This window comes from Ornithodoros turicata, chromosome 3 (genome assembly GCF_037126465.1).
Source record: "Ornithodoros turicata isolate Travis chromosome 3, ASM3712646v1, whole genome shotgun sequence".
In the NCBI taxonomy this organism is placed as follows: domain Eukaryota; kingdom Metazoa; phylum Arthropoda; class Arachnida; order Ixodida; family Argasidae; genus Ornithodoros; species Ornithodoros turicata.
The window spans coordinates 54,488,465-54,507,542 of NC_088203.1; the positions used below are offsets into that span (position 1 = coordinate 54,488,465).

Below are 19,078 nucleotides of genomic sequence, written 5' to 3' on the forward strand. Positions count from 1 at the left end.
CTCTCACGCTATCCTCGAAGCATATTTTTGCACCCTTTCGCCCTCTCCGTAGATGTCCCTCCCTTGCTGGCGTCAGTGGAACTTTCCTTCCACCAACTTCGTTGCCAATCTCAGAGCTCCTGCGCCAGTTCCCCACACTCACACAACCTCCTGACTGGACGAAATCGGTCAAGAACGATGTTGTTCACTTCATCGAAACCACGGGCCCACCGGTTTTCTCCCGTTCTCGCCAGCTATCACCTGAGAAACTGAAGATAGGCAAAAGCGGAGTTCCAGCACATGTTGGACATCGGTATCGCCCGGCCATCCTCCGCCAGTTGGCCTTCAGCGCTCCACATGGTGCCTAAAAAGACGAGAGACTGGAGGCCGTGCGGGGACTACCGCGCCCTCAACCTAGTCGCCAAGCCCGACCGCTACCCATTACCTCGACTCCAAGATTTTACTGCTAACCTGCACAGCATGAAGATGTTCTCAAAAATCCACCTAACTAAAGCCTATCATCAGATCCCTGTGCGCCATGTGACATCCCGAAGACTGCAATCACCACCCCAATTGGGCTTTTTGAATTAATTCGCATGCCTTTTGGGCTCCGGAATGCGGCACAGACTTTCCAGCGCTTCATCGACACCGTCACTCAGGACTTGCCCTTCGTCTTCGCATATATTGATGACATCCTTGTCGCAAGCGAGAGCCTTGAACAGCACCCCGAACATCTTCAGCTCATCTTCTCTCGCCTTGCCGACCATGGAATCATCATTAATATTTCGAAAAGCGAATTCGGAGCGCAGTCGCTGGAATTTCTTGGTCATCACATATCCTCGGAGGGCATCGCACCGCTCCCGCAAAAAGTCGCTACCATCGTGAACTTCCCACAGCCCCAGTCTGTTCGCCAGTTGCGCTGTTTTTTAGGCCTCGTCAATTTCTACAGGCGGTTTCTACACCACTGTGCCCACACTCTACGTCCGCTCGAAGCGCTCCTGCACCAATCTGAAACATCACGTCGAGGCAGCAACCAACATGTCACCGGCTCCGGTCCTGCCTGTCGCATATATTCCCTGGTTTGGTCGGATGCCGCTTCCGACGCCTTCAGTGCCATCAAGTCGCTGCTTTCTTCCGCCACTCTGTTGCACCACCCGAGCCCAAATGCACCAACAGTTCTGATGGTCGGTGCCTCCTCTACCGCAGTCGGAGCAGTGCTGCAGCAGAAGTCCAGTGACACTTGGCATCCTCTGGCGTTCTTTTCCAAGGCCCTCAAGCCAACGGAAGCACGCTATAGCACCTTTGGCCGAGAACTCCTTGCTGCGTACCTCTCCGTCAAGCATTTCCGCTACTTTTTGGACGGCAGAGAATTCGCCATACTCACCGATCACAAGCCCTTAACATACGTTTTTCGCTCGGCCAGCAGCAAGTACTCCCCTCGTGAGATTCGGCATCTAACTTTCCTAGCAGAATTCACTACCCGCGTTGACCATGTCTCCGCATCGGCCAACTGGTGTGCCGACGGCCTTAGTCGCATTGCTGCAGTCGAACCCCTCTCTCCTGAAGCTCTAGCGCGTGCTCAGCTCAGCGATCCCGACCCTACCCTTACCCGACCCGACCTTACGCCGATCGCCCACCTCCCTTCATCTTGACGACCTTCACGTTCCCGGCTCCGACCTCCGCCTTTGCTGTGACACAACCACAGTTCCTCCCAGGCCCTATGTCCCTCAGCCTTACCGTCGACCGCTTTTTGACCTTCACCACGGACTCTCCCATCCAGGAATACGAGGCACACAACGCCTTGTTGGATCCCGCTCCATGTCGCCCAAGATGAACGCTGATATTCGCGCTTGGGTTGGTTCCTGTTCCTCCTGGCAGCGTTCCAAGATCTCCCGCTATACGTCCGCCCCTCTCGGCCGCTTTGGTCTCCCTGACGCACGTTTCGATCACGTCCACCTCGACCTTGTAGGCCCATAACCGCCATCTTCCGGCAACCGGTACATTTTGACAGCCGTCGACCGTTTTACCCGCTGACCGGAAGCCGTACCCATCCCTGATTCCACGGCACCCACCGTGGCAGACGCCTTCTTCTCCACCTGGGTTGCACGGTTTGGAGTGCCCTCACGTGTCACCACTGACAGGGGCCCTCAATTTGAGGCCAGACTTTTCGCCGCCTTTCTCGACCTTTTGGGAACGACACACATTCGCACAACATCATACCATCCCTCATCAAACGGCCTGGTAGAAAGGTTCCATTGACAGCTGAAAGCCGCCTTCATGGCGCACGAAAATCCGACCCGCTGGGCATCACTGCTTCCTGTCGTCCTGCTCGGCATTCGTACCACCCTGAAGACTGACATCGGTTGCAGCTCCGCCGAGCTTGTCTACGGTACTGCGCTACGGCTCCCAACCGATTTCTTGTGCCACTCCGAACCCTCTCCCACCCCCCACAGCCCCTACCTAGAAAACCTCCAGCGTTTTTTTTTTTTCACGACCTTCGGCCCACTTCCACATGTGCGTGTCCATATCGACAGCCGTTTGTACCGCAGCTCCTTTCAACAGCGTCCCACGTTTTCCTGCGGCGAGACGCTGTTCGGAGGCTCCTTCAGCGAGCATATTCTGGCCCTCACCCCGTCTTACAGCGAGCTGACAAGTTCTTCAAGATCAGCGTCAACGGGAAGCCGGACTCTGTAAGCGTGGACAGGCTGAAGCCCGCCTTCACCGAACCACCGCTGTCCTCATTTCCCATCTATTTGCCCTTGCACTGTCCCCTTCGCCGGCCCATCATGCCCCCGTCTCGTCCGCCGCCCCGAAGAAACGCATGTCCTGGGCCGATCTCTCCTCACGGAGTCCTGCGGGGGGGGGGGGGGGGGGGCTCTGTAGTGACTAAGCTTGCGCACGCTCCCGCTTTCCATCGGTGGCTCATGCCACGAAATAAATCAGTTTCCTTCCGGTATTCGTTGTGGTAGCTTGCGTTCTGTTGGCTCCCACAACAGTGTATTCCCATATAATGTGACTTGACATAATGTGACTATCTCCTGACTTGTTCTGATGATGTCGCCACGCATGATATTCAGATTGTTTCCGGAAGGCTCCAACTCTAGCTATGCTACGGACCCCCCACTGCATACTGTGTACGGCATAACTAATAATAAAACTGAATCGAACTGAATTGAACCAACAACGTTCTGAAGCTCCTGGAATTTTCGTTTGAGGGATTTGTTCACCTTTTTCGATGCTGTTATCTGCGTAGGGTGATCGGGACCGGACGGTTCCTCAAAACGATTAGAACGCAAGTGCAAACCAGAGATTTGTCCCCACCCCCCACCCGAACACACACACACACACACGCACACCTACATCTGGAGGAGGCCCCCTAGCACTTCGTGAGATTACGCAATATTCTGTCAAAACCATGTAAATACATCCCCTCGCTGAGCTCTCCTCCCGTCCAAGGACGAGATTCTGAGTAAACCAATGGAGCCAATCCCCGACACATTCCAACTCCAGCACATTGTACTGTGCTTCGCGACAGCATCCACATGAAACATATGCATTTCAAATGCACAAGGTTTTGCATGACGAGTACTTCAGAAAATCCTTGCTAAAGTTATCCGTGGCAACGTGGAAGCACGTGCTGCAAGACGGTTTCTTTTCCGTTCCAATTTTAGTCCGCCTCCTACCAAAGATCTTTTTCGGACTCAGTTGCGATGTCGGTCCAATACCTTCCCAGGTTAAAAACTTCTACAATCCCAAGTGCTTTGTAAAATGATTTCCACTTGAAACCTCTTACGTACAAAGTGGTTTAAAAGTGGCGATGGTGGTGAAAGAGCTCGCCATGGTTCAAAACTGGTTTCAAGCGGAAATCCTTTCATAAACCACTTGGGATTGCAGACATTTTTCACCTTGGTTGTTGGGTACACATCCCAAGCTTCGGCTGTGGTTCACTTGACCAGAATATGGCTCATTCTTCACCACGTGTCGCAACACAAGCACGCTCGTCCAGGAGGGCTGCCAAAACGAACATCAAACTGACTATGGCTATCATGATGTCCACTGATTTGCACTGAATGAAACAGGGCCACGGTGGTTTCGGTCGTCACGCTCCTGAGTTTGCCTTGGTCGCTCGCCGGGTTGGCGTTGGCTTGGCGTGGAGTGGCCTGGATGATGCTCGATGAAATCATTTTATGTATCATTTTACTTCCTTCCACATTTGGTTTCGCTCCTCCTTTTAGACCTATTTTTGATAGATGTTGCAAAGTCCTGTAGTGCAGTCAGCAAGTGACATTTCTTGTCGGCGATGGGTGTACAGGTTTCCCCAGGCCCGGGTCTGCTTCAGATTTATGATACCCAAACACCAATGTGTACAATGCATGGTAATTTGTGTGTGGCATAGTGGAGCTTTTCACTTTTATTACGCACGCTGACTTCGACAATATTGTGTTTACTGTGACGGTGTGAAGTCTCGACGATCAGCACTACCTTAACGCACAAGAGAAACATACCACGCCGAAAAGGTACCGGCACTGTATGTTTGATGACACTGTTTCGAATTCACGCACAACACGGATCAGGCACGCGAAGAACTCCGTGAAAGCTTCAGTCGGTTCAAGTGACACCGACAGCGAAACCCCACGCGACGTTTCTGAAGAGGGCAGTGCAGATGCATGTTGCGAAACTGGCGACACACCGAACGAAGAGGACTTAACAGCAAGCCAAGGTTCACACACGGTGAGTCTTTGCCTTTGTACGATTGCGATTGTAAGAAACTTGACTGTCTTTCCAACAGAAATTTTCCAAGCGAAATGGCTATGTACGTGTATACCCTGCTGTGTCACCAACCCCAAGAACTAGAACACATGATTCATTTGTGAACTGTGCTGCTTCTGCAGAGAATATTCAGGAACCTTGTACGGCTAAAGGGTAGGAGTGTGCTGCTGCTCCTAACGTCCTTTTCATTTCCACTAAATTTTGTTGTTGACTATATGATGATGATGATGATGATGATTGGGAGTTTAATGGCGCATTGACAACAAAAATCATAATGCGCCATGTTGACTATATGCATGCTGTGTTTGCATTCTATAGATCAAATAGCATAAATACAGGCGAGCTAGTGAAGTGATTCCATACCATAAAAAAAGCCTGTGTTCGTGCAAAAAAGAGGACAGACAACACATTAAGCACTCAAAACGAATAACTACATTTACTTCATGCAAAACAGGCGAACGTATACACCACATACGTGGGAAATTATTTCTACGTCTCTGTGTGTATGTTCCTCTGTCTTGCGTGAAGCAAATGTCGTTGCTGGTTTTTAGTCTTTCCGTGTCGTCCATTCTATTTTTTGGTAAAATCAGACCTGGATGTATGTCAGAAACCTGTATTAACCTGCTATTGTAAGCTTGTAATAAATTAGTGTTTATGCGCACTGGGGCTGGCAATCGTATGTGTGCTTTCATAAATGTGCTCAACATATAGGTTCGACAATAGATGCTCAACAAATTCATGACAGTTCAGATGAATGAGGTGGGTAATGTACAGGACAAACAGAAACAAAGACCCCGGAGCGACCAGGCAATTGCATCTCATAGTGAAAGACATTGCACTTGTACACAGTGTTTGGGATATTTTCTTTCTTGATTATCTTGCACCAAGGGTTCACAAACTTTGTCCCCAATGCTTAATATATTTGACTCCGTATGCGATACGCTAGAATGAAATGAGAAATTTTATAACCACTAAAACTGTACGCAACTGCAGCTGTGTAGATATGTTCCAATTCTGTAATTTCAAGAGCCTAATTTTTGCTTTATTAAAGGAATCTAAAAGCAGTAAGGATTCACTCCTAATGACCGTATGTTGCGTAAATCTAATCATAAGCTATTCAAACCATCACCTACGGACGCCCTTGTGCATTTTCTCTTCTTGATGGTCCTATTTGACACTTTCAAAGGTGATCTAGCGAAATTCAGATTTGGAGCAAGTTTTCGAGCAGGACAAACTACTTTTCGGAGCACTTTTGGAGCAAATATTACGGCTTGGAGCAGACCTGGAGCAGCTCAAACGTAACAGTTCATTCAACTCTCAACTTCTCACCAATGCGACGGGCTGCAGAAAAAGACTCCTGACTGCTTGTCAAAATCTACTTTGGAATCCCATTGATGACACGAAATAGAACACCCCCGAAAATAATAACTTTTATTGAAACAGCTGCCATATTTAGTCTATCGTACACATACTATGTGCGCACTGCTGCGCGATGAAGAATTGAAACCCATAGCTTGTACGGCCTGCTTTAACTCTTTGTTCAGCTCCAAAGAGAATCGCTAATTACAGTTTTTGAAAGCCGCAGAAGAGTTCCACGCAGTTCAAGAATAATATCCTTGCATAGAGGTCCATCCCGAAAATATGGCAGAAAACATGTCATGCATGCTCTGTGTACCTGTCCGCTGTCCCGTAGCATCCTGCTGACTGAAGTACGCCTGAAGATAATAATAATAATAATTGGGTGTTTACGTCGCGAGACAACTGAGTACGCCTGAAGAGCTTCGAACTGCTCTTCCACGCGACTTAGTGACTCTTGAAGGGTAAACCTTGAAGGGAAACATGCCCCAGGAATACATGAGACACAATTCCAAGTGCATCCTGATGTCCCTTAAATGATTCAGAACGGGCAGCCCTAGTTTTGAGGTAGTAGTAGATGTTCCTGACAAACTCCTCGATGTCCGATCCAAATGCATCTAAGCCCCTTGCGAAACCATTGTGTACCTTGTCCAGGTTGCAGTTACCAACATCTACTGGTGGTGGGAGAGTCCTAACTGGTGCCACTCTATAGACGGTATGCAATATCTAATATTGCACCATCTAATAGCACTCACGGGAAACTACCGGAATTCCGCCATCTTTGAGGCTCCCAACTCGGCTGGAGCCATACACAAAGTTGTCGTAAAACTGTTCTATCGCGTGTTGTGCTTCATACATGTGCTGCTCCACTACGTTATTTGCGTGGCGAGGGGAAGGGTTCAAAAAGAAATGCAAATCAAGTAAGACTGCTTCAAAAGCCTGTATCACAGTAGATTGTGTCTCGAAAGCACTGAGCGCGGTCATTACTGACTGCACCGAGACGCTGAGCTCGTTAACCTAGCGCAACGCTGTTTTGTAATCCCATCCCAGGATAAATTTAGGCAGTTTAGTACACAGTTTCCCTGAGACAGAAGTGGCTGCTAGCCATCAAGGGAAAAGACAAGTTCAGTGTTGAGAGAGCAAAGGTGTGGTCACGGCCCTTCAAAGAGGCTGATATTGTCTCAAACGTGCCGAGTGGAAGACAGATTCTCTATGAATTTGCGGTGTCATTACCCTTCACACTCAAGAAGCAGAACACTGAGAGAAAATCACCTAAACGCGTAGTACTCATGGGAAAACTATCGGTAGTATATACATCGATACGATAAACGGCCGATAGTTTTACGATAATTGATCATCAATATAGCTGCCGTTTTGAACTAAATATTTCTGATGTACACAGTGCACTAATAATTCTCAAATGTACTCTATTAAACTGTTGAAATATCTCCTGGCGTGGGATGACAAAGCAGTGCAAAGACAGCACAGCAACGACCGCGCTCCACCAATGCTTTCTATGCAGTAAGGAATACAAGTATTTGAAGTACTCTCGCCTGGTTTGTATTCCCTATTAAACGCCTCGTCTCACCACGTTAATAATATATAGTGGAACAGCACATGTGTGTGGCATGACACGCGGTAGAACTGGTGCACGAGAGTCGTGTGTATCGCTCAGGCCGCGGTGGCGCCTCAAACATGGCGAAATTCTGGGGGTTCCAGTGCGCGCTACAAGAGGGCGCTGAGTTTTGCATACCGTCTATTGCCAATGCATTTAACGTCCACTTCGTACGAACAGGTAACTTTTGGACCTCAAAACCCCCTTGTCAAAACATCACTAAAAACAGAGACTCCATTTTTCTAATGCCAACCACAACGGCGGAAGGTGTAAAATCATTTTTAGGACTAAGGAACAGCAAAAGCAGGGACATTAAAGGGACTATCGCATCCGTCCCGGTTGATTCCGAAACTATAGCGCCGTTTTACTCGTCGTTCGTCGCCAACAATTACACAAAAAGTCCGACACGAAAAAGTGGAGTAGTTTCTGTGCAGTTTGATGGAAAACATAGCCGTAGCAGACGACGGACGTTGAGGGTTTTCTGGTATTCCCTCTCCGCAAACGTCACGCAGCCGCACCAATCAGGGAGCGACTGTCGGGACGTCGTCTGCCTGGGAAACCGCGTAGAGCCTAGCTGTGATCATGTCGGACGTCGAAAGCGAAAGTTTTTCCTCGTCGCTGCTGGATGAATTCAGTGAGGACAGCTCGGACGACGTGGTGTCAGACGATGATCCGTATTCAACGGACCCACTTCCGCTTCATCCTCCGATCAACAGGGATGCAGTTGTTCGCGAAGTCGCGCAAAACGATGACTTTCGGTAAGTCAGATTATCACATTGTACGCATCGCACCCACTGCAATTGCGCTATCAACCGATTGTTGGACTGGTACTTCAAAAACGACAGGTGTCTGTGCGGCGTCTGCAGTCCGGAGCAACCAGACGAATACTTGTGCTGCACCTCAGTGAGCCAGGTTGCAGCTCTGTGTGACAGTGCTGGCGTGCGGTGCATCACCGAGCACCGTCTGTTCCACGACTTCTGTCTGCGGAGAGAAATGCTGGCGGTGAATGCACGCCAGTACTGCCGCTACGACTATCGGCTGCGGCTGTTGGATCCGACAGACAACAGGTATGTCGTTTCCTAGGGCGGGTACGGTAATAGTCCCTTACAGCAACCACAGCTGTATTTTAACCGATATGTAGGAGTTTCATCTTTTAATGCAACCTTTTAATGCAATGTTCTATAGATATGTTGGAATATACTAGGATATTTGCAGTTGTCTTTTGGTCACCTCTTAGGTATGCGAGTTGGTCATCCTTTTTTGCTGCAGTGTCGCTGAAATTGACTGGCCTTATATCTTTACATAGGTGTCTGAGGTTCACAGCCTACTCTATATTTGCCAGTTGGGTCTGGGGCTACCTCGGACCTAGAAATAGGCGACAAATTCCAGGCTGCGCTGTGCGAGCGATTCGAAGAGAGCACCCGTCGCCTTCATACCAAGGGTTTCTTTCTTAAGAATGGTATGTTTTCAGCATACATATATTATATGCATCTGCTGGCTGATTCCCTTTTCATGGTTATACCTTCATATTAACAAGGCTGTATACTTCAGTGAACATAAAAGGAGTAGGTAAGCTAGAGGGTGTCGACCTGATATTATTGGCATGAGTGTACATTCCTGTACATTTATCGCACTGTAAGGCTTCAAAGCCACATACCTTACTTCCTTTTTTTGAAACATCTAACTCATTAAGCTAATGCTCATAAAAAGATCATGTACCTTTTTTCAAATGTGATGAAAATCAAGAGCCACAAGCTGCTGTGTCGAAAGCAGTACATGCACCACACATACCGAACAACCTCCCGGATAGCACGAATATAAATTCTTTCGTGTTTTTCGTTTTAATATTTCCTTTGCATAACAAAATGCTACAGTGGTATTTAATATCCATGCACAGATGGTGATGATACTGTTGTTCGCAATTTCAGTAGATTCCAGGCTGCTGTCTTCTCGGAACTGCCCATGTGCTGGAATGAAAAAAAAATGTTAACTTGGTTATAATAAAATATAGTTTTGCAATTCAGCATATCCATAAGACTTCTTTTAGTACAACAGGTACTGCTTAAAGGGGCTGCCGCATCCGTCCCAATTGATTGTGCCACTGCAGTGACATTTCTTTCTACGTTGCTCACTGACAATCATGTGGGCAAGAGCGGATGACGGATATTAGAGTATTGGAGCAAACGTCACACACACAAGGCTGATAGCGGCTGAGAGTGACAAATTTGTCTTCAGCTGTTTATGGAAGTGAATTTTGGCCAAGTTAACTGTTAAGCGACGACTAACGTACACACATGGATGCGATAGTCCCTTTAATGATTTTAGTTATGCAGTTATCAAAATGGGTTTGAGAATTAATATGCAATGTCATATGAGGTGGGTTGATCTACAAGCAACGCTTGTCTTTGCGTAAAGCATTGGTTGGCCCTGAAAAGGGCCGTTTGTGGTGTCATATGTCAAGATGGCCAGCTGTCCGTGGTCCTCAGCCGGTGTGGACATGGCCTACTTTCCCTTCTGGAACCTACATGTAAAATCCAGAATAGAGTTAAGTCATCAGGAGCAAGCAGGGTGGGTGCAACTTGGTAGAACCAATATTTTGCGTACCGTGTTTGGTGTTGTTCCACAGCTTGCCTAAGAGTTGGCTTCTCGCCATATGTTGCTGAACGAGCTGGCCGAGTTTCTGCAGCTGCTGACTGCATTTGGTGTTCTTGAATGCGAGTCAGAACCTCTGCAATCAGTGTTGCCGCATAATCTGTTGATGGATAAGCATAGGTTGACAATGAATGTGTTAGGTGAACTTGAAGGACTATGCTTAATACTGGGTGTTTTTATGAAAAAGCTATGGGAGCAGCACAGACATCACTTTTTCAATTGAGTTATACTGCAAGGCGGACATCATTTGGAAGGGGGTATATGTGACCTTTGAGCAAAAGCAAGCAGAACAGGAGAAAATCCACATTGAAAGCCATTCTATCTTTTAAAAATCCTTAAAAGCATGCCGTGAAATATCTATTGCTGAATTTTGGTATGCAGATGATGAGAGACTGAAAAAGTGCTCCTCAAGAGCCATCTACGGCAACAGAAGTGGTTTATTTAGCCAGTAGATCAGCACCTACTCTCATGATTTCCATTACTTCAAATTATGTTGAGCTCTTGCATGAAGTGAGCGCTGTGCTTCCTGCATTCCCCGCCAGCGTGGTTTCAGCTCATTTTCATATCAATATTCAAGGATGGATATTTTAAGGCACATGTGTATTTTAGGATTTGTTAGACCTGAAATAGCTCTAAACAAGGATACCCTCATTCCGCTTGCTTTTGTCTGGAATCACCTAATTAAATTTTTTAAAGTAATCAGGCAAAAATGAGATCTATATATGCTGCTCTCATAGCTTTTCAATAAAAAAATTCTGCAAAGGATAAAACACTCTATAACTAGTGCTATCTTCAAACTAGCCACAATAACTACATCCATGTATTGACACAGAACATGATGCACGCAGTGGTGAAAATATACCATAGGTAGCATTTTCTTTGAGGGGTACGGCCACCCACGTCTTTTTCAGCTTGGATGGCTTCAGTCGGAACTGCTTGGAGCCCTCTCTTTCCACTTGCACACGGTCAGCATTCTCGTTGTAATGGAGTATTGCCAACTGTGTCCTAAAACCCAGTTTTGTAATGTAGATGGTACAAGTTCTGTATGTGTGACATGATTTTATGAAGGTTTAATACCTGGCCACCATCCCCTCGTCAGAAAACGAATAGGATTTCGGAACGAAGTGGTTCAGGACACTGTGGTATGACTCCAGGCCATATGTCTGTTGTTTTGTAGAAAGCATAGGGACATCCCTGAGCAGTGCGGGTGCTGTCAAGATGTCCTTGACCTTTGCGTACGTCTCACTATCTGTAATTGTAAATGATAAGCTTAATTCTATCTGTCAACAAAGTTAACAAAACTACTACTCCATCTTGAGAAAGCGTGAGCGACCGACAACAGAAAAAAAACAAAAAAAAAACAGACACAACAAGCCACTTGTGTTTTGCTTGCTTTCCCTTGTCACTCGCTGGTCAGGCTTCCTGACATTGGAGTTCATCCACCAGCTCGACCACTTATTATGTAAAATTACCTATAAGCTCGATGCTTGGAGATGCAACCACAACATAGCAAACGACAGAACTCGTGGGTGTAAGACAGGGATAAATCAACTTGTCCACTCTTTAGTATTTTTGTTGCTATGTCTACGTACTAGTACATGCCTGCCAAAGAAAATTTAGGACCATAGTGCTATTTATTGGGCCCTCTACAGGAGGGCAAGCAATGAAAAATCCATGTGTGTCAATGGGATGAACAGTCCAATAAGGCTCCTTTCCTACACACGCATAAAAATGGTGTAGCTTAAATTTTGATACAACGCGGAAATTAACTTCAGCTTCCACTCAAAAAACCTACCTCACGTGATTGTGTCAGCAGTGCTAATAAGCACTGTATATAATTTAAAAGAATGCATTCATAAACAGGCACACTCTTGAAAATGGTGTCCTAAGATTAACTGCACAGTGTGACTTATTAAAGTCATACTGTACAGTTAATCTTAGGACACCATTTTCAAGAGTGTGCTGGTTTAATGCCACAATCAGTCTCGTCGGGTCACTTCACCCTACCTGTCATCACCATCGTTCAGCCACTGAGGTCCGAGTTGTGAGAACTGTATTTTTTAAGCACCAAAACCATTTACATGCAGTGCTATATTTAAGAAAGGGTTAAGCAGTTTTCCTGAATTTTGTTCAGTTACAGCTAAAAATGACACTTCCCAAAACAGTGATAACAGGGCATGCATGTAGAGTAGACACACGCATATATGTCACACATTTTGCATTTGTGTTACTCCAGAAAACCCAGATGCAATTACTTTACCAAATATTCATTTAAAGTTTTCTCAGAGATTTCTTGACTTATCGCCTGACTGCACCCATTGGTTTATCTATTTGTACTTACCTTCTTTGAGCCATTCTCGTGGTTCTGAAACTGGGCCATGATAACAAACTGGGTACAGTGGGTTGTCATGCTCATGGACATCGACAATGTGGTTCACTGCCGATACCCACTTCGCCAGACAAAGGTCACCACTTTCCCCACTGTACTTTGGACACCAGTATATGTGTCGGATAAGGCTCTCTATCCAGAACTTCACAACGTGGTGCTTTGTGGAGCGGCTGAGAGACACAAGCTTTTTCTTGATCCCTGTTCAAAGTTACCACATGAGTTTCAATACCGAAAGCAACTTTCCATGCTTGTTGAGAGTGCTCACCTTTCGCAACGTGCCACACGTCAAAACGGTGTTTGATGTGTGGACACAATTCCCTTAACACAGACTTTATTGCAGTGTGGCGGTCAGTCACTATGGTGTCCACAACCATGTCATGTGCTTCAAGGTAGGCAAGGCAGTTCTTTAGACCATGTACCTCCATGGCATTGCTGCTTGAGACTTCTGTTGACTGTTACATAAAACACCAAGATCGACGTATTAGACATGTGATACCCATATACAGGGTAGTGTTGCCCCCTAGAGGTATGGTCATTTGACAACAGAAACAACAGAGCTATGTTTTGATGTGCTCAATTAGGCTGTGGAACTTCAACACTTGTAGGCCTGTACAGCGTCAACACTTCTTCCACTCTCTGAATAGCAGCAATTAGTCCTGAGCTCGTAGTGTTAAGGATTTTAGTACAACATTGTGAGTAAGCTCTGCCAGTTCAGCAATGACAAAATCTAATAAATTAGAACCACATTTTATTAGGGAGAAACTGGATTAAGGCTGAAAATTGGAAGCTTGAGGGTAAATATCGGCTATTATCCGAAAAAGTATGAATTGCATGATGCAATGTTTACGATACTGTTATAGAAAGATTTGGTATGAGATACCTTGACCAATTCAAAGTGGATGATCCTATTGGCAACTGTCTCAAGCAGTGTGTAAGTGCCATAGAGGGCTGTGTGGCCTGGCGAATCACATCGGCCATCTCCCGCAAGGGTCAGGGGCACTGGGCGGAGCCGGTCTAGTAGCTCAGCTTGTCTGCTCAGGAAGACCTACAACAGTTGTAGATAAGATAAGATCACATACTAAAAGGAACATTGGGTGAAAACATTCTGTGACTTTCGAGCTACCGCTAGGATATGTTACTTGTGTTCTTGAACGATAATAGGCACATACTTTATAAATGTACTCACATCATTCACGGCAGGAAAGAGGTGCTGTTTCTGTGTTCTGAAGTACTGCGACAAAGTCAGTGTTGGCACCTGCATCGTATGGAACATGTACAAAATGCCCTGGTTACATTAACACTAGAAAAGTGCCAGTATTTGTACCTTCATCATGGCAAACATACGAAATGCCTTGGTTATGTTCACGCCGGAAAACAGAATCGCACTACAGAGCAGAATGTTTCCGAGTGGCCTGCCTTCCACCCAAGGCTGGCTGGACCATGTACGCAGTTTCCCACAGCTGCAAGCTGTTGCTGCTCTCAGCCATGTGCCCCTTGTTGAGATGTCTGTTTCAGCATCGCTGCTGCCACAAGGACACTGTGACAGGAGCTCTCGCAGACTTGACTCCGCCACCAGGAAGAGACGTTCCTCTGGATTTAGCCTGAAAAGCAATCACATATTTCTATGTCTTAAAACACAGCATACTGGAGCATGCTGTACTTACGTTCGATGCACATGGGATTTAGAATGATGTCCCTCATGTTCCTTCTCATATTCGTCACTAGGAAAAAAATAGTTGCAATGTAAGAATTCCCACGGCTTTCAAGTGCAAAGCTTACTCTTCAGTCTCTGATCCCTCTGTTAATTCAGATGAGTGGACCGTCACGTCCTTCGGATCAGGCTGGCTACATCGAGAAAGAAAAGAAGTTATTCACCTTTGCGAAACGTATATGTGTAATACAATGCTGTGTGTGAAGTAGAAAGCCTTTGCTATTCAGTCTAGGAAGGCATCTATGTCTTGGAATGCACGGCCTATTTGTCAGGGCAGCACACTTTGCGGTGCTGTTTCTAGGATGACTTTTTCATAAAATCCCTGTACATCCTTCCCTGTAGGTCTGTTTCACCAAGGTTAAAATGACCTGTTCCCCAGCGTGGTCATGGTGGCCTAGTTTGTTGGCCACAGCTTCCTTACCCCTTCTGTTCCCATGTATTTTGTTGTTATAACTTCTGTCATGTCTGTGTTACGTGTTATACTGCTGCTATGAGCTATCCATGTGTAGGTCTGTTGTTCTTCCTAAGCTTTTTTATCTTAAAGCTTTATCCACCACCTTGACTGCTGTTGTAACATATGTTGTTAGCATCCGTGGTATTCATTTCAAGGTGGCTCCTATCAATTGATTGGTAGCATGTCCACCTACTGACCCAATTATCATGGGTTCAGCCCCGACACAGATAGTAGCAACTTCATGATAGGGTACAAGCTGTTTAGGCTCACCACCCACATGGATAGTAAAACACATCAAGAGGCAATATTAATCTGTGGGTAGACAAATATGCTGTAACTCTGTCACACTTGCCTCACAATGGTCACAATGTAATTCATATTAACTTAAATGGATGTCATAGCTTTCCTTTTTGTAATCACTAGATCACCAGAGCTATTAACAATTTTCTGTAAATATAATACACTTGTACTACGGCATACCATGTAGATCCCAAGGTTGTATCAAGTTCTTCTCTAGCTGGGGTGGAGCAGTGGACGGGCGAAAGAGGCATGTAAAGCATATCTGTTGGCATCAGTTCCTCAAATGCTGGTGCACCTATATGCTGCATGGAAGCCTGTCCTGCAGAGACCTCCACGCTTTCAATGTTGCTGTCTTCTGGACACCAAGTTGCTAGCTCAGATGATGTCAACAGAAGGGAGCTGGAAGGGGGAAGGCTCATGCCTGTCTGGCTTTCCCTACTTTGCATGTGGAACCCAGTTTGAGTGCCTGCAAACCAAATTGGTAGTAGGCTACGTGTGTAAAAGGTCTGTTCCCTGTAAATGATATTACAATATTACCAAGCGTGGATGTCGGAATAGCTGTTTGTGTTTCCTTGTCCTGAACCCTTTCCGCTACAGATTCTGGCTTGTGCGGTACTAATGTGTAATGGAACCCATATTGGCTGACTATCTGGTAGGGCACAAATGGTTCAAGGGGCAGTCCATCCAGCACTAGCACTGAAGAAATAGAGCAATACCAACATGACACATACAAAAAATGCAGAAAGGCAATTATGCAATACAGCTATGAAAAAACAATATGGGATATGATGTGATTACTGCTCTCCTGTGTTTACAAGGAGGAGCTATGAATCTCAAGAGTAATTGCCTATGCATTCATTTTAACCACCATGAATTTTATCAAGAGTGAGCATAAATGAATTGGGCATGTACCATTTTCCGGACCCGCTGATGACATGGATTGTTGTAGGCTGAAACATTCACCCGCATCGCTTGCTGATTCCATCCTTTCCACGTCTACAATACAAACACGTTATCACACCTATCACTGTAACAGGCTGGTATAGGACAAGTACGACAAAAACATCTTAAACTGGAACAGATAGGCGGGAGCATGAATGTGCGGCAATGCCTAATAAGAGCTTTCTACGGAACGTACCACTTGCACTGGCTTCAGTGAAGCTGGTGGACTGGACCTGTAAACGAAACTATTTACTTGTGGTTCCAATTCATAAGTCAACATCTCATAAGATATGTAATTGATTGGTTTTCACAAATCTGCCTAGAAAAAACATTCCTTGTACAGATACCTCTTATGAAAATGGACTCATATTGTTCCATACCCCACATTACCAGAAGCAATGGGGTAGAGTATCGCCCATGGCGACAAACTCCCCATTCATAATCTCAAAATAAAGTTGTCACTTGTTTTTCGAACATGCAACCTGTATTTCCAGCATGCATTAATGCAGTAGAGAAAATGAAACCTCACGCGCAAATTTGCTCGCTGAATGGGAGCCCACAAAAGGACAAAGTACCGTTCGTGTTCGTATATGACGCGCGGCTAAATGAAAACGTGCATACGCCCCTTCATTATATATGTTCTCATAATAATCCATCCCATCGGTAAGCGACATTTCCAGCAAGCACTACGAGAATGGCAATCTTAGCTCATGGGTTTCCCTTGCAAAACCCACATTGCTTAGTTTTAGGGATCGAACTTCGCCGGCTGCGCCAATGCCGAGAAAAGCGTGTAAACTGCGTTGCAGGCACGCTTTTCAGGGCTAGATCCTATCAATTATTATGTCCTTTTGCGGGGTCCCATTTGACATATACGAGAACTGTGACCCACCTCAGCAGACCGCGGCCGAGTTGGTTCCGGAAATATTGTGGGCACGGCGTCAGCCTTCAGCCGCTTTCGTTTCGGAACTCCAAGTCGGATTTGTAGAACATCCGTTTCCATGTACGCATCCTCCACAAAGTGTGAAGAACAAACGCGGGACACATGTATTTCTCCTCGTACGTCAGGATGTCTGCTGGCGACTACTGCCTCCCATTTTCGCTTCGTGTCACTGTCCCTCGGCTTGTGGAATGTCACTTCTGGGTTAGAGCCCGAAGTGTTCGTACACCCAGGAACGTAACACCGTGTTTCACGCGACATGGTCGCGTCAGAACTCGCAATCACAAGCGGAAGTCGGCGTATTTATCGATGACTTTTCGCGAGGTAAATGGCGACGATGGCGACTCAAACCCGAAGCAGACGAGCTCGGAGACTGTCGTCTGCGCAGCCCTCCCATTCGTGCGGCTGCGTTACGTCATCATGATGTTACTATCGCTGGGCTTCCTTAGCTTCAGAGGCGGCGGGAATATTTAAAATTCGTTTACTCAATATGTACGGCGTTCTCGAAAGAGAAATTTGGCCAACTAGATTGTGAAATGATACCGAACATTATGGTATGGGTCTCATACACACGTTCCCGGATGCGATAGTCCCTTTAATGACAAGCTCGTAAAACCGATCAAAGCCATCGATATCCTTGCACCATGCTGAGTATTTATCTTTTGCGACAGACTTTAGACAGTTCTAGACTTTTGTCAGATTCTGTTGTCATCATCAACCTGCATGTTTTGAAGGGGGCTGTCACGCCTCCGTCCTAAATCGACCGCAGCCCATCGGCTTTAGAAAAAGCCGTGGCTGCTTCTTTTTGGCCAGTTGGACGGGTGACCTCCGTCGCAGCAGGAGACACCTGAGTGTCCCCAGCTTCCTCTTAGGCAGTGTGGTGTAGAGGCTCAATAACCTGCGAGCAGGTTTGAGTCTCCACGGATTTCCTCTGTGGTGCCACTCCCCTGCGCACCACTTCGGAGAAACTGCCTTTCTTTTGAAATTCGTGTTGCGTTCTAGCAGCTCTGTAGGCAATATTCGGCTGTGTTTTCATTTTGATCACGTCTTTTTCATCTTTTCAGCCTGGGCATGATCTTGAGTATACTGGGGCAGTTACCACAACAGTATTCATTGCTCCAGGGCTCTCCTGAGTGGTCTTTGCCAGATCACTTTGGACATGTTAGATGTCCGCGACACGCAAGTGAGCTGTGCGCAAAACGCTGGCATTTGAAGCAACATCTCGGATTTGGAACATAGGGCCTAACATTACAGCTCAGGTAACCTGCCTTTACGTTGGAGGGTATCGTGTGTAAGTTGAAGTACAGAATAATGTGCTTGGTGGCAATGTCCTTGCCGTCCCTCCTCATCATGATCCTTTCTGCGCATACTACACCCTGATCGCTCAAACCATATTCAATCTCAGGCTCTGTGCGTTCGGGAGGTTCGTCCTCTGAGATCAAGCACTTCGTTATATTTAATGTACGATGTGTTGTAACATGTACGAGTACATCGCCAATGTTCTTAAATGTTTGCAATGCAGTGCTTTGATGCTGACTTTAAATGACCTCAGCGTTATTTTTTTGCTTTATATGATTTGCCGAAGACTTTTTTCAGTTCCTTGGCTACACCAAAGGAGAGATGTTCGTCAGTGATTTTCCATCTTCATTTGATTGAATGACTAGAAACTTGGGGGACCAAGTGTGTGGAGTAAGGTTAAGAAAATTCTGTGTAAGCCTTTCGGTGCGGGACCTTTTCAGGCGTCAATATGCGTTTTTTTTTAGTTTTGCTTACCCATATGACGAAAAACTACTATACAGCGCAGTAGATGTGTTGCACACCAAGGGAACGTGCCCAGCACCCTAACACGTACCTCTGCACCATACCCTCGTGCAGTTTCCAAAAGAGTAAAAAGACCGCACAAAGTTGGCCCTCGCCGCCAAGGAAGGCGAAAAGGAAAAATGAGAAAGGAGGAGACAGAAGAAGGAAGTAAT

At 46.2% G+C, this 19,078-nt stretch overlaps 2 protein-coding genes across 2 annotated transcripts; one reads left to right on the plus strand and one right to left on the minus strand.

Moving 5' to 3' along the window:
* Positions 1 to 8,087: 8,087 nt before the first annotated feature.
* LOC135387095 (uncharacterized) lies at positions 8,088 to 9,275 on the plus strand. Its single transcript, XM_064616484.1, has 3 exons — positions 8,088 to 8,478; positions 8,566 to 8,787; positions 9,027 to 9,275. Exons 1-3 carry the CDS (start codon positions 8,303 to 8,305, stop codon positions 9,172 to 9,174), a joined length of 546 nt encoding a protein of 181 aa, XP_064472554.1. The 5' UTR covers positions 8,088 to 8,302; the 3' UTR covers positions 9,175 to 9,275.
* Positions 9,276 to 9,850: 575 nt separating this feature from the next.
* LOC135388478 (uncharacterized) lies at positions 9,851 to 17,698 on the minus strand. The gene is made up of 16 exons (XM_064618059.1): positions 17,058 to 17,698; positions 16,365 to 16,401; positions 16,139 to 16,222; positions 15,764 to 15,922; positions 15,407 to 15,692; positions 14,541 to 14,606; positions 14,426 to 14,482; positions 14,086 to 14,362; positions 13,948 to 14,016; positions 13,642 to 13,806; positions 13,027 to 13,213; positions 12,714 to 12,959; positions 11,450 to 11,621; positions 11,235 to 11,377; positions 10,325 to 10,472; positions 9,851 to 10,241 (listed from the first exon to the last, which is right to left on the minus strand). The coding sequence occupies exons 1-16, from the start codon at positions 17,364 to 17,366 to the stop codon at positions 10,223 to 10,225; spliced, it is 2,424 nt and encodes an 807-aa protein (XP_064474129.1). The 5' UTR covers positions 17,367 to 17,698; the 3' UTR covers positions 9,851 to 10,222.
* Positions 17,699 to 19,078: the final 1,380 nt, after the last annotated feature.